The 15,386-nt window shown below is 43.8% G+C and overlaps 1 protein-coding gene across 1 annotated transcript; it reads left to right on the top strand.

Annotated features, from left to right (window-relative positions):
- The first annotated feature begins 349 nt into the window (after positions 1 to 349).
- Positions 350 to 2,099, top strand: LOC124035152 (forkhead box protein B2-like). Its single transcript, XM_046348572.1, has one exon. It carries the CDS (start codon positions 707 to 709, stop codon positions 1,640 to 1,642), a length of 936 nt encoding a protein of 311 aa, XP_046204528.1. The 5' UTR covers positions 350 to 706; the 3' UTR covers positions 1,643 to 2,099.
- Positions 2,100 to 15,386: the final 13,287 nt, after the last annotated feature.

The following is a 15,386-nucleotide window of genomic DNA, read 5'->3' as shown; positions in this document are numbered from 1 at the left end:
CTGTTTTAATTATCCCTTTCTAGTTATCATATTCTTCATCACTAATATTTACTGTTATGTCCACCCTTTATCCTCTTGGAGCGCGCGAGGGTCCTGATTGGCACGGGCTAAGGGCACGCGGATGAGTTCAGATTTCCCTTCCCCTCCTCTTTATTCCTCACCATCCATCCCTCCCCTTTCCCCCAACGTGTCCTTGAGTGCTTGGATGCCAGCCTTACAAAAACGGCGCCGAGTGGCCAGAAGAGCGCACTAGGAGCGCTCGGCCCCACACGAGGAGCATCACCAAACCCTCGCCCTGTGCTGTCGCAGAGACTGGTCTCGTATCTCCTGTGTAGCGGTAAAAGAAACAGCAAGAGACGGGCTCTTTGAGGTGTTGTTATTTTACGCACGAGATGAACTTCTGAATTTGTGTGCGCCGGTGGAGGAATGAGAAACCTTTTGGGGCTTTTTGTGAACCACATCTTTGAGGAATTCATCTGGAGAAAGCATGACCGAAATGTGTGTCTGTGTTTGCCCGTCTGACTTACACATGCTTTTAGACCACTAAAATACGAACACACGATGCCAGGAAATAAATGATTTTGGAGTCTCCAAACTTTGGAAAATCTTGCGCAAAGTCACTGCTACTGACCAAAGCCAGACCAGGCGCCCTCATCAGAAAATAGACAGCAGAGCTAAATCATAAATAGGCTTAGTAACCAAAATCATGCCTCGTCCGGGGAAGAACTCGTACAGTGACCAGAAGCCGCCTTACTCCTATATCTCTCTGACAGCCATGGCCATCCAGAACTCAACAGAGAAGATGCTCCCACTGAGCGACATCTATAAGTTCATTATGGACCGCTTCCCTTACTATCGGGAGAACACACAGCGGTGGCAGAACTCTCTGCGACACAACCTGTCCTTCAATGATTGCTTCATCAAAATCCCCCGGCGGCCCGATCAGCCGGGGAAGGGCAGCTTTTGGGCCCTGCACCCAGACTGTGGGGACATGTTCGAAAACGGCAGCTTTCTACGCAGGCGGAAGCGCTTTAAACTGCTGCGCGCTGAGCACATGGCCTGCAAGAGCTCCCCGATGATGCACTACTTCCACCACCAGGGCAAGCTGAGTGGAGGGCATCATGATCATCCAGGCCCCGCGGCAGCAGTGGGCAGGCTCCCCCACTTTCAGAGCTACGGCAGCATCAACTGCGGACAGTCCGGCGGCTTCAAGCACCCGTTCGCCATTGAGAACATCATAGGTCGGGACTACAAGGGCGTGATGACGAGCGGGCTGCCCATCACTTCGGTAATGCACCACCTGGGCTACCCTGTGCCCGCGCAGCTCAGCAGTGTGGTCAACTCAATGTGGCCGCACGTGGGCATGCTGTCAGATTCCATGAGCGCCCTACCCGTCTCCTCAGAGTATGCGCCCTTTGGCGTGTCCATGAAGGGTCTCTACCATCACGCCAGTGGACAGACGCTACCCGCTGTTCCTGTGCCCATCAAACCCACCCCGTCTATGGGTCCGATGCCCGGTCTTTCGGGCCTTCCGTCCGGCCCAGCGCAGCTCTGCTCCTCTTCATCCATGCTGGAGAAGAATGGTTCCGACCCTTTGGAGGGCAAGGGCAACGCGATACACCCGGCTCTTCTGCTGTCTTAACCGGGTAAAACATCAACAACTCGATTCTGTATCTACGAGGGAACGAGAGCAGTATCTAAAATGTGAATCATGTATCGTTGCCTAGATGTTGAGCAGGTATGGAGTGCTGTAAAGGAATTCAGACTGTATCTTTATAGTGATGAGTTGTAGGCTACCACGTATTTCAGCATAATTTTATCTTGAATCCATTATTAGCACCTTTTGTGTGAAGCTATTTATGACATTTACATGTGGCACTAAAATACAATGAGGAATTGACCCAAAGAGAGTTTTAATTTAATAAGAATAATTTAGTCAATCAAAATAAAGAAGAAGATCAAAACTTGCTGCCTCAGTTTTTAAATGTATGAGCGGATAATATAAATTATTTCAAAGTTTTTGTTCATTAGATTTAATTGAAAAGTGAAACGTGTTGTCTAATAATAACACACGTGTTTATTATGGACTGTTCTTATTAGCACGCTAAATGAATATAACATGTAAGATAAATGTTATGACTGTAAAATAACATGATTTATCTTAAGAGATTTATAAAGAACTTTAAACGAAATTCATCATCTGTCTGAGTTATTTTGTATTTTTCTTTGTGTGTGGATTGTTTCGTTTGAATTATCGAGACGTTTTATCCGGATGTTGTTTGTTTGCTGGTTTTCCTCAATTGTGTGACACCTCGTGTGAAAGGCATGAGAGGAAGTCACGCTATATTGCACTTATTATACACGATATTTCAGGTGTCAATTTATGTGGTCAAATTGAAGATTAGAGAATCATTCACGCACTTGAACATGTTGTAATACAAATATGGTCTCATTGCCTAATGTAGGCCAATATTTGCTTTAAGGGGTATCATGATATTCACAGAGCTCGTCACCAAGCTAAAGAGCAGATGAGTTTATGCCTTTATGATTATTATGTTTGAATCATATTAACATAATCACGCACAAAAACGAGCGCAGTAACGCGCCAAACTCTGGGAGAAAAACAGCCTGATGCGCGGGGCACCTGTTGCGCGTTATCCAATTGAGACAGTTTATTAACCAGGGATTTCACAGAATTTGTATACAATCAATCAGAAAACAAGCGTCCCACACATAGAACTATATTGAGATATCTGGTATTAAACTGTTAGGCTATGCTATAATAACATCCAATATACCATTTCCAATATTATTGTTAACATGAAGCCAAAAGGTCATTCAATATATGTCAATTAACTTCCGTTTTTGCAAGGACTCCAGATGTAGCACTGCACCTTAGATTACTGCGATTGTGTGTGTGTGTGTGTGTGTGTGTGTGTGTGTGTGTGTGTGTGTGTGTGTGTGTGTGTGTGTGTGTGTGTGTGTGTGTGTGTGTGTGTGTGTGTGTGTGTGTGTGTGTGTGTGCGTGCGTGCGTGTGTGTGTGTGTGTGTGTGTGTGTGTGTGTTTGTCTAGAAGACCTGGCTGCTATGAGTGTGCCACAAAAGATGGATTGAGGGGGGTGTATTATATACCTCCATAACTTCAAAAGCAGGCATGAGATTAAGTTTTCTTTTGTTTCTCTCTTTCCAACATAATCTCACATTTGAAGTCCAGGGAGCAGGTCCCCATCCAGAACACAAAGGGCTTGGTACTGCCCACTGACAGTGACTTACTTTCAGGATTCCTGTTTAGCATTCCAAAGGCAACCATAACCCATTCCATTGTCACACTGGCCTCTAAATAAATAATTGAGACGTACAAGTGGAGGAAAGACGTGGGAGTTAGGATTAAAATGGGTCTGTGTCATTAATGGATTAATTACTGAGGTATCTGTCACATACGCACAGGCATACACAAACACACTCTTCAAATCCTTCTCTTTTTGTATAATTCCCCATGACCTTCTCTAAATAACAGCCCAGTGGTGAACTGAAAAGGCATCTGGAGGCATCTGGAGGCCTCTCTCTCTCTCTCTCTCTCTCTCTCTCTCTCTTTTGCTCTCTAGGTTAACCTACGGTATATTAGTTATACCGAGTGATATTGTTATGAGGAGATAATACCCTAATCTGTGTTGTCTCTCTAATGATTCTCCCAGTGTTACTGTATAATTAAACACCTCTTAATTACCAGCTAATAAGAGGCGTAATAATGTCTCAATTATCCTCGTTGATCCTCTGGCTTCAGAATATCACAGCTTCTGGAATCAGAATATCACAGCTTCTGGAATCAGAATATCACAGCTTCTGGAATCAAAATATCACAGCTTCTGGAATCAGAATATCACAGCTTCTGGAATCAGAATATCAAATGACCATCTGACATGTTTATGTTTGTCCATTCACTTTTTCTGGCTATTCTAAGTGGGTCCCTGTGTGTGTGTGTGTGTGTGTGTGTGTGTGTGTGTGTGTGTGTGTGTGTGTGTGTGTGTGTGTGTGTGTGTGTGTGTGTGTGTGTGTGTGTGTGTGTGTGTGTGTGTGTGTGTGTGTGTGTGTGTGTGTGTGTGTGTGTGTGTGTGTGTGTGTGTGTGTGTGAGTCCCATGATATATCTACTCGGTACAATAGCATAGTAATAAACCTTAATCATATCAAGTTGTACCTGATCAAGAGACCACAGACAAAGAGATAAAATGAATATGAATGGGGCTGAAAGTGAGATGACAATATTTCGTTTGCGCAAGGCAAACACGTCATTATATCTTAGAAAAACTGATTAACTAAACTGTATGACATGAATATGAATCAAACTTTTGTTCTGTGAAAATCTGTTAATCACGAATAATATGACTGTTAAGATGAATAAAATATGAGGTCAGGGGGTTGTTGCTGCACGACCCTCCTAAGCATAACGCTCCAGCCTTGAATAGGAGATGAGACATTAACCATAATTACCCAGACTCCATCGGGGCCAGGGTGACAAATTCTACATGAGTTTTTTTAATGACCAACAAGAGCAGACCATTATAATGAGCAGCTTAATTCATTAATGCTCTCATTCATCCACACACACACACACACACACACACACACACACACACACACACACACACACACACACACACACACACACACACACACACACACACACACACACACACACACACACACACACACACACACACACACACACACACACACACACACACACACACACACACACACACACACACACACACACACACACATTAAGCAGAGCAGAGATATAACATTCTCTGAAATGGATAGTACATTTTATTATGTTGATACCATTGTATGAGAGAAATTGTGGTAATAGATAAAAACATATAATTGCATTGATAGATTCGTCGTTTAATCCAGCAGCATTTAGGGGGAGCAATTACAATTACATCGCTGCAGTTATCTAGTTGAGTTAAACCATCAGTGTGCATGTAAACTAAGGTCTATTCATCCGCACAGGGTAAACAATAGAGAAAAGGTGTGTGTTTGGGATCGACTGCAGTTGGAGTCTGCAGACTAGCTGTTCTACACATAATAACGAGCTGTCATTTAGGATGTGATGTGATTTGTACACTACTGGTCAAACGTTTTAGACCACCTACTCATTCAAGGGTTTTTCTTTATTTGCACTATTTTCTACATCGTTAAATAATAGTGAAGACATCACAACTTTGAAATAACACACATGGAAGCATGTAATAACCAATAAGTGTTAAACAAATCAAAATATGTTTTATATTTGGGATTCTTCAAATAGCCACCCTTTGCCTTGGTGACAGCTCTGCACACTAAAGGACACCAATAATAAGAAGAGACTTGCGTGGGTCAAGAAATACAAGCAATGGACATCAGACCGGTGGAAATTTGTCCTTTGGTCTGGAGTCCAAATTGGAGATTTTTGGTTCCAACTGCTGTGTCTTCGTGAGACGCGTTGTGGGTGAACGGATGATCTCCACATGTGTATTTCCCACCATAAAGCATGGATGAGGAGGTGTGATGGTGTGGGGGACCTTTGCTGGTGACACTGTCTGTGATTTATTTAGAATTCAAGGCACACTTAACCAGCATTGCTACCACAGCATTCTGCAGGGATACGCCATCCCATCTGGTTTGGGCTTAGTGGGACTATCATTTGTTGTCAACAGGACAATGACCCAACATACCTCCAGCAGGCTGTGTAAGGGCTATTTTACCAAGAAGGAGAGTGATGGAGTGCTGCATCAGATGACCTGGCCCCCACAATCCCCTGTCCTCAACCTAATTGAGATGGTTTGGGAAGTGTCGGACCACAGAGTGAAGGAAAAGCAGCCAACAAGTGCTCAGCATATGTAGGAAATCCTTCAAGACTGTTGGAAAAGCATTCCAGGTGAAGCTGGTTGAGAGAATGCCAAGAGTGCCAAAGCTGTCATCAAGGCAAAGGGTGGCTATTTGAAGAATCTGAAATATATTTTCATTTGTTTAACACTTTTTGGGTTACTACATAACTCCATATGTGTTATTTCATAGTTTTCCTGTCTTCCCTATTATTCTACCATGTAGAAAATAGTACAAATTTTAAAAACCTTGAATGAGTAGGTGTTCTAGAAAATTTGACCGGTAGTGTAGATCATCAGTCAGTCTGCAGTTGCCAACTGCAATGTAGTCGATCTCAAGCATGCATTCTTCTCCGTCTCTGCACAAACTCGTGGCTTTACAAGACAGCACACAGTAGAGAACAAGACCCCCACACGGGCACAAGGGCTTTCACCATAGAGCAGCACTAATGAAATTATAATATTCTTAAGAGGTTTCTTTATCAACTTGAATTTCCAGTGCCAGGGAAAGTGTGACCTCAGAGGATACTCAGGACCTTGAGAGAGCAACTCCACTGTGCAACTGAGAAACTTTACACACTCCATCTGCAACAACTAAAATATATTAAAATGCTTCTTTCAAACCATTGTAATTATAGTATATGTCACCTGCTAACATAGTTACTGTGTGTCACCTATGTTTACGTTTTCACTCCTGGCAAACTCTTGCAAGCCTTTCGATTAGAGGACTATCACTCTACCTCCTGTGCCATAAAGGTCCACACATCTCTTGGCAGAGGCCATTAAAGTACACCCACACACAAGGAGACTACTATTTTGTTGATAAGGCAGTATTGCACTCCAATAGCCTACAACTGTACACAGCTGCCTTCAAAGCCAGCCCTGCAGATTGCCTGGATGAGTTACCCTCATCATGCTAACATGCTAACGTATATGATTCACTGCTAGCGGGTGCTGGGAGTACGGACCACAGCTGCTGCCACTCGGTAATAGCTGCCTCACCGTCTGTACCACGCCAGCCCATTGATGGTGGGGATAGTTGGCACATGACGTGTCTGCTGCCCGTCGAGACAGTAAAGCCCGGCTAATGAAAAACTCACCTAGCATTAACCATCGGCCCCAGCAACAGAGAGAAGCTGTCAGCGCTGGCACTCTAAACGGCAGGTCACCCAGAGAGGACCGCAGATTACAATAACTCTCTCTTTTCATTGTCATTCACTTTTTGCACGGCCTCTTATCTTGCTTTGTCTTTCTCCAACCCTTTCTTTCTCTCTCTCCCTTAGACCCCCCCTTTCTTCTCTCTCTCTCTCTCTCTCTCTCTCTCTCTCTCTCTCTCTCTCTCTCTCTCTCTCTCTCTCTCTCTCTCTCTCTGTGATTCAGGGTGATTCAGTGCTCAGAGGTGAGGGTCTAGATGCCCTCTGGTTGTCCTTTGAACAAGGTCCTCTGACGCAACTCATCCAATCTCCATTCTGCTGTCGGTGTTAATGGTTCACATTATTCTACCTGATTAGAGATTATTGCACTTCATTATGGATTACAAAAAGGGGTCAGGGGGCATTCTTGTTGGCCTCCGTCCCATGCTTTCTCCCTTTTCAATCCTTTCATCTCTCACTTTCTTCCATGGGGACAGTCTACTTGGAGAAGAGGTTCATTTAACCTCCCAAAAACATTCCAACCTTTTGAGGAGGGTAAGGATAAGTGTTCATATTCTTTTTCATGGCCTCAACAATAGAAATGGAGGGTAAAGTACTCAAAAAGGGCTGAAAAGAGAAAGTCAAACGTTTGGCTTTTCTCAGAAACCCGAAGTATGAACAACTCCAGTTTTGAACAGTTAGAAATAAATCTACTGCAGCCTACTAGACTTTCACACACAGTTCGTATACATTAGACAAAAACGCTAGAAAAAAAAACAGATTCAAGCCGGGAAGGATAACCTGAACTTGTCCAACCAATTTCCTTTGTAAAACATTTTGCTACGGTGTGTCCTAATGAATAGGCTCAGACCCATTCCAGCCATTTCCCTTCCCATCCCTGTCGGGGGCTCCCGAGTGGTGCAGCGGTCTAAGGCACTGCAACTCAGTACTAGAGGCGTTACTACAGACCCTGGTTTGATTCCAGGCTGTATCACAACCTGCCGTGATTGGGAGTCCCATAGGGCAGCGCACAATTGGCCCGGCATCGTCCGGGTTAGGGTTTGACTGGGGTAGGACGTCATTGTCAATAAGAATTTGTTCTTAACTGACTTGCCTAGTTAAATATACAAATTTACCCACCTCAGGGGACGTTAACGATCTATAGGTGGATGTCTGACCATCTGACTGCACCGCAGCCTCTGTGTCCAGTAAGAGAGTAGAGACAACAGGACACTCCCTGCCCAAGGCCACAGATATGGAGTTACCGAACATGCAGGAAAGGAGGAAAGAGAGAAACAGAGAGATGGACCAGTATGTGTATTTCCATGATGTCGGTTTTACATGTTTGTATTATGTGTGTCTGTGCAATATGAGTGCGTGAGTATGTGCATGTCTGTGTAGTTATGGGTTTAGGAGAGAAACACACAAAGGAAAAAGAGAGGAGAATATGAGTGTGTTTGTATGGTATGGCAGTAGAGGGCCATTAGACCTGGGCATGAACTCTTAGATAAAGCACACAGACAAAGGAATGGATAATTATGGCAAAGCTTGAGCAGGTTTAATTCCGAAGCTCACATCAATCACATGAGCCCTGAGGGTGTGTGTGTTTGTGTGTGCTCGTATGTAATGTATGAGTGAATGTGTCTAAGAGCAGAGACAGAGAAAAAGTGAGGGGAGGATATAAGTACTCAAGAGCGATATGATCTCACATTACAGGTAGGTGTAGGTTTCTTCATCACGCGTGACAATCTGTCTTCTGCAGTTAGACTTTGAAGGTAACATTAGGGTGCTTGCTTTCACAATATACTGTAGACACGCTTCCTATGCCACAGGGCCCGTAATCATAAAGTTTCTCAGAGTAGATGTGCTGCTGATCTAGGATACGTTTTTTCTTTTAGACTATAATCATCGACAGGGGGGGGACCTGATCCTAGATCAGCCCTCCTACTCGGAGATGGTTTATGTAAACTGACCTAGACCTTGCAGCAGAGGCTACCGGTATGGTAGCTACGCAGGAACGGCGGGGTCTAGCTACGACCCACTGTTCTAGTCTCTTGTTAGTGTTAATTGCGGCTGTGGCAGCGGTTAAAGGAAAGGTCTTCCACTGACTCTCGGATCATTTATCTCTCCATTAGAGGAAGCACTTGGGTTTTTATTGGTGCAATAAAGTCTATCTTAACTCACCTGACCCCTGAGCGCGGTGGGGCCCCTGACTCCCTCTGCATATTCATCATCTCACTCAGAGCGTGAGGGAACACGGGCATGTTGTTCCTCCCAATCACTTAATTACTGTTATCTTTAATTAGGCAAACAAGGGGAACTGGATTAATCGCACAGACAAAGACCCCGGCGCGTAGTGTGTGTGTGTTTGTGTGTGGGTGTGTGTGCTTGAGCATGCGTGTGTGTCAAGGCATGTTCTCTCTCACACAAGTTTGTGTCACTTTGTTATTCATTGTCTGACTTTTAATTTGACACAATGTTTAATTTCTATAATAAACCAATTGTTGTTGTGCTTAACTGGACCCATGGAAATAATCAAAAACCATCCATTGAAAGACACTTGAGATACTGTGAATTTTTTACTTTGATATCTATCCATTGAAAGAAAAGACCATTTTAATGTTCAAAACCCCAAAGATCTGTCCTATACGAATAAATCAAGATTTTTGTCCATGAAAACATCAATAGCAAAATCACGCAGGTTAAATTCAGTCTGAAAGGTTAAATTCAGTCTGCTTGCACCCTCTAGTGGCCATTAGGACTCATGTGTTCATGGACAAAACCTCAAATGAAACATTGGGTCTGATCCCAAATCAACTTCTAAACCCTACCTACACACTTGAAGAGATCTGAAGGGATTGTGTGGCGGTGGGAAGTCTGTCACACCCTCCATCCCTACTTCCGTACTGTGCCAAACACAAATAGAATTCTGACAGTCTGGTACTTTGTAGGACTTGCTTTTGAGTGCACACAGTTTGTGCTACAAGTTACATCGCAACATTTAATTTACAACCAGTGTCTGTGTTTGCCATCTCCAGTTGTGCCACACTGTATAAAGGGTGCACGTGTAACGGATGTGAAATAGCTAGCTAGTTAGCGGTGGTGCACGCTAAATAGCGTTTCAATCGGTCACGTCACTTGCTCTGAGACCTTGAAGTAGTGGTTCCCCTTGCTCTGCAAGGGCTGCGGCTTTTGTGGAGCGATGGGTAACGATGCTTCGTGGGTGACTGTTGTTGATGTGTGCAGAGGGTCCCTGGTTCGCGACCGGGAATGGGCGAGGGAATGTTCTAAAGTTATACTGTTACACACGCACAGAACAGTTCGGTCTCGTTCCCCTGCTCGGAAGGGATTTCCACATAACATGATCATTTGGATAGCCACTCTAGCTTCGCCCTCATGTCAGTCCCAGCAAGCTAGCAAGTAGGCTAGGTAGTGCTAGGTATCAATAGCCAATCCAGTACGGGCTGGAAACTATAGTGAGCTTCGATTGGTCAATAGCGTTTGCATAAAGTTCAGCTTTACCCAACTTTGGTCCCTCTCTGTTGACGCTCCCCTCCGTTGAAAATGAATTGGGCTCCGTTATTTCATCACATCCATCGTGTTTTGTGGAAATGCAATGTCACAGAGTGTTCACACTATAAAAGCAGCAGTAGCATAGCCACGCTAACCTCGCCCTCGTGTGGGTGTTAACAAGCTAGCAAGCAAGCCAGGTAGTGCAACATGTCAACCATAGAGAATGAAAAAGGCCTCTAGTGGTCAAAAGGCCATTTAAGCATGATCAGTGCCATTGAGGGCTTCCACCACGCTTCCGCCATTTAAGTAGTCAAAATAGTTAACTGGGTGGGGATTCCTATGGGTTTTAGCCTCAATGGAGCTGCCCATGATGTCACAGACGCTGTAATGGCAGAGATATAAAGATGAGTCCTCTATCTATTTCTATGGTATTAACAGCCATTGTCAGCCAGTCCAGTAAGGGTTGGAAGCTATGGTGATTGGTCACTCTCCTGTCCCGTTCAGCTCCCTCGCTCATGCTCGAGTCGCCAAACGGTCCCACCGCCCACTCTGCTTCTCTCGCTTTCCTTCCATTGACAGTGAAGGAGTGTGTTCAAGCTGGAAGCTTAACGAAACCGACGGTAGACAGAGTCAGCGAGTAAAGTCTGGGGAGGTGCATCTGCCACAGCCGAAAGTCGTACACTGAATTGGTTTTCCAACAGCAAGGCTCAGATCAACATGGATGGCAGTGTCAACATAGCTGCTATTGGTTAGAAAAGTTTGTCTGTATAAATGTTGAAATAAACTATTCTATACCCCCATATCACACACTCACAAACTGGAAACATAACATGTGTACAACTCATTGGTTAGAGCAGGGTGTCAAATTCATTCCACAGAAGGCAGAGTTTCTGCAGGGTTTCATGTTTTTCTTTTCAAATAAGAGCTAGACAACCAGGTGAGGGGAGTTCCTTACTACTCAATGAAGAACAAGGGTGGACCGAAAACCCACAGACACTCGGCCCTTCGTGGAATGGGTTTGACACGTGGGTTAGAAAGAGGTTTGAAATATCACTTTTGAATTGTGTCCCCTCCAGTTTTAGAATCGGGCAAAGTTGGTTCCCTGTTTCAGTCACTTATTTTACCATGTTTGTAGTGGTCAAACAAGAAATGATTGGTTGACAAATAGTGCTTCTCACAATGCAGGTGGTGCAGTTTGTGAGAAGCATCTGCAGCGACTAGAAGGTTACTTCATCAAAAACTGCAGGACCTTTGAGCACATCATTTTTGTAAAGTTCATGCAGTCGGCAAGTCATATTTTTTTTAACCATAATGCAATAGACTTGGAAAGACAGTGACCAACGATGGTCAACAACTTAATAAAAGTGATCCGCTCGAAGGCGCCCAATGACTTCCTATGTTTCACTGCGTGATGCGGATGTATAGTGTACAGCGTGAATCAACCAATGGTAACGTGCCTAGTCAGCGACTGTGCCATCAGGCACCAGATTGCTATTTTTATTTTATTTATTTGTATTTAACCTTTATTTAACTAGGCAAGTCAGTTAATAACAAATTCTTATTCACAACGGTAAAAGGCCTCCTGCGGGGACGGGGGCTGGGATTTTAAAAAATTACAAAATAGAATATAAACATAAGACAAAACACACGTCAAGACAAGAGAGACAACACAACTACATAAAGAGAGACCTAAGACAACAACACAGCAAGGCAGCAACACATGACAACACAACATGGTAGCAACACAACATGACAACAACATGGTAGCAACACAACATGGTAGCAAAACAACATGGTAGCAGCACAAAACATGGTACAAACATTATTGGGCACAGACAACAGCACAAAGGGCAAGAAGGTAGAGACAACAATACATCACGCAAAAAAGCAACAACTGTCAGAAACAGTGTCCATGATTGAGTCTTTGAATGAAGAGATTGAGATAAAACTGTCCAGTTTGAGTGTTTGTTGCAGCTTGTTCCAGTCGTTAGCTGCAGCGAACTGAAAAGAAGAGCGACCCTGGGATGTGTGTGCTTTCGGGACCTTAAAGAGCACCCTTACCTGCTGATCTATAAATGATGTCTCCATAATCTAGCATGGGTAGGATGGTCATCCTAACTATCATCAGGGATAGTTTGGCAGCTGGGGTGAAAGTGGAGCGACTACGATAGAGGAAACCAAGTCTAGATTTAACTTTAGCCTGCAGCTTTGATATGTGCTGAGAGAAGGACAGTGTACCATCTAGCCATACTCTCAAGTACTTGTATGAGGTGACTACCTCAAGCTCTAAACCCTCAGAGGTTTGTAATCACACCTGTGGGGAGAGGGGCATTCTTCTTACCAAACCACATGACCTTAGTTTTGGAAGTGTTCCGAACAAGGTTAAGGGTAGAGAACGTTTGTTGGACACTAAGAACACTTTGTTGTAGAGCATTTAACACAAAATCCGGGGAGGTGCCAGCTGAGTATAAGACTGTATCATCTGCATATAAATGGATGAGAGAGTTTCCTACTGCCTGTTGTTGATGTAAATTGAGAAGAGCGTGGGGCCTAGAATTGATCCTTGGGGTACTCCCTTGGTGACAGGCAGTGGCTGAGACAGCAGATTTTCTGACTTTATACACTGATCTCTTTGAGATAGGTAGTTAGCAACCAGGCCAAAGACCCCTCAAAGACAACAATACTCCTTAGCCTGCCCACAAGAATGGAATGGTCTACCGTATCAAAATCTTTGGCCAAGTCAATAAAAATAGGAGCAATAAAACATTGCTTAGAATCAAGGGCAACAGTGACATCATTGAGGACCTTTAAGGTTGCAGTGACACCTCCATAACCTGAGCGGAAACCAGATTGTATACCAGAGAGAATACTGTAGATATCAAGAAAGTCAGTCAGTTGATTATCAACACGTTTTTCCAACACTTTTGATGAACAGGGAAAATTAGAAATAGGCCTATAACAATTAGGATCAGCTTGATCTCCCCCTTTAAATAAAGGACGAACCGTGGCTGCCTTCTAAACAATGGGAACCTCCCTAGAAAGGAGAGACAGGTTAAAAAGGTCGGAGATAGGCTTGGCGATGATATGGGCAGCAACCTTAAAGAAGAAAGGGTCTAAGCCATCTGACCCAGATGGTTTTTTGGGATCAAGTTTCAGGAGCTCCTTTAGCACCTCGGACTCAGTGACCACCTGCAGTGAGAAACTTTGTTGCGGGGCAGGGGGAAAAGAGGGAGGAGCATCGGGGCTAGTCACATTAGAAGGGGTGGGAGATGAGGAAAGGTTGGATGGGCAAGGAGGCATGGCTGAGTCAAATAGGAATCCTGACTTAATGAAGTGGTGGTTAAAGAGCTCAGCCATGTACTTCTTGTCAATAAAAACCACACCATCAACTTCAAGGGAAATGGGCAGCTGTGAGGAGGGTTTATTCTCCAGGTCTTCAACCATTTTCCAGAACTTCTTGGGGTTAGACCCACAGAGAGAGAACTGCTCCTTAAAGCTATAACATGCTGTGGTTAGCTGATACTTAAAATAACTACACAGATCTGGCATTTGTCACCAATGCCTGGGTAGAGGAATGAACCCTTCCTCATTATGTTGCGTTGGTGACACCGGTAATAGAGCCCCACAGTGGAGGTGTCATAATACCCATAAAACCTAGTGGTCAAACAGGGAAATGGTTCCAATCGTTTTTCCACCATTCATTTTTCCCATAGGGGATTTTAGGAACACTTAAAATAAGGGATGTGTTTCTTGTAGGCTTACCCTTTGGTGACGTTTTGATAACCATGTAAATCTCTCTCGGACAAGGGGGGTTTTATCAATATATTCGGCTCTATTTACTCTCAGATGCAAAAATGCTAATTAGCACCAAAGTAGGCACCATGCAAGACTACAAATCCCCGCAAGCTCCATCTCTAGCTGGCACCATTGTTAACAGGTAAATGTAAAGAAATTTAGCTAATTTATTCATTACTACATTTAGCTAACATTAGATAGTTCATCAATAGATTCTTACCTTTACCTCAATTCGTCAGTCTCATCCAGATCATCATGGCATTTGCAGTTCTTTATGATAGCCACATTAGCAGCTAGTTTTATATATACAGTGAGGCAAAAAAGTATTTAGTCAGCCACCAAGTTCTCCCACTTAAAAAGGTGAGAGAGGCCTTTAATTTCCATCATAGGTACATTTCATCTATGACAGACAAAATGAGAAAAAGGAATCCAGAAAATCACATTGTAGGATTTTTAATGAATTTATTTACAAATTATGGTGGAAAATAAGTATTTGGTCACCTACAAACAAGCAAGATTTCTGGCTCTCACAGACCTGTAACTTCTTCTTTAAGAGGCTCCTCTGTCCTCCACTCGTTACCTGTATTAATGGCGCCTGTTTGAACTTGTTATCAGTATAAAATACACCTGTCCACAACCTCAAACAGTCACACTCCAAACTCCACTATGGCTAAGACCAAAGAGCTGTCAAAGGACAGCAGAAACAAAATTGTAGACCTGCACCAGGCTGGGAAGACTGAATTTGCAATAGGTAAGCAGCTTGGTTTGAAGAAATCAACAGTGGGAGCAATTATTAGGAAATGGAAGATATACAAGACCACTGATAATCTCCCTCGATCTGGGGCTTCACACAAGGTCTCACCCCGTGGGGTCAAAATGATCACAAGAACGGCGAGCAAAAACAAATAGTTAATGACTTGCAGAGAGCTGGGACCAAAGTAACAAAGCCTACCATCAATAACACACTACGCCGCCAGGGACTCAAATTCTGCAGTGCTAGACGTGTCCCCCTGCTTAAGCCAGTACATGTCTAGGCCCGTCTGAAGTTTGCTAGAGAGCATTTGCATGATCCAGAAG

The sequence above is a fragment of the Oncorhynchus gorbuscha genome, linkage group LG05, assembly GCF_021184085.1.
Source record: "Oncorhynchus gorbuscha isolate QuinsamMale2020 ecotype Even-year linkage group LG05, OgorEven_v1.0, whole genome shotgun sequence".
Classification (NCBI taxonomy): Eukaryota; Metazoa; Chordata; class Actinopteri; order Salmoniformes; family Salmonidae; genus Oncorhynchus; species Oncorhynchus gorbuscha.
This window is presented reverse-complemented; position numbering and strand designations above follow the sequence as displayed.

Coding starts and splice junctions, on each gene's coding strand:
- LOC124035152 (XM_046348572.1), top strand. CDS start 707: ATGCCTCGTCCGGGGAAGAACTCGTACAGTGACCAGAAGCCGCCTTAC.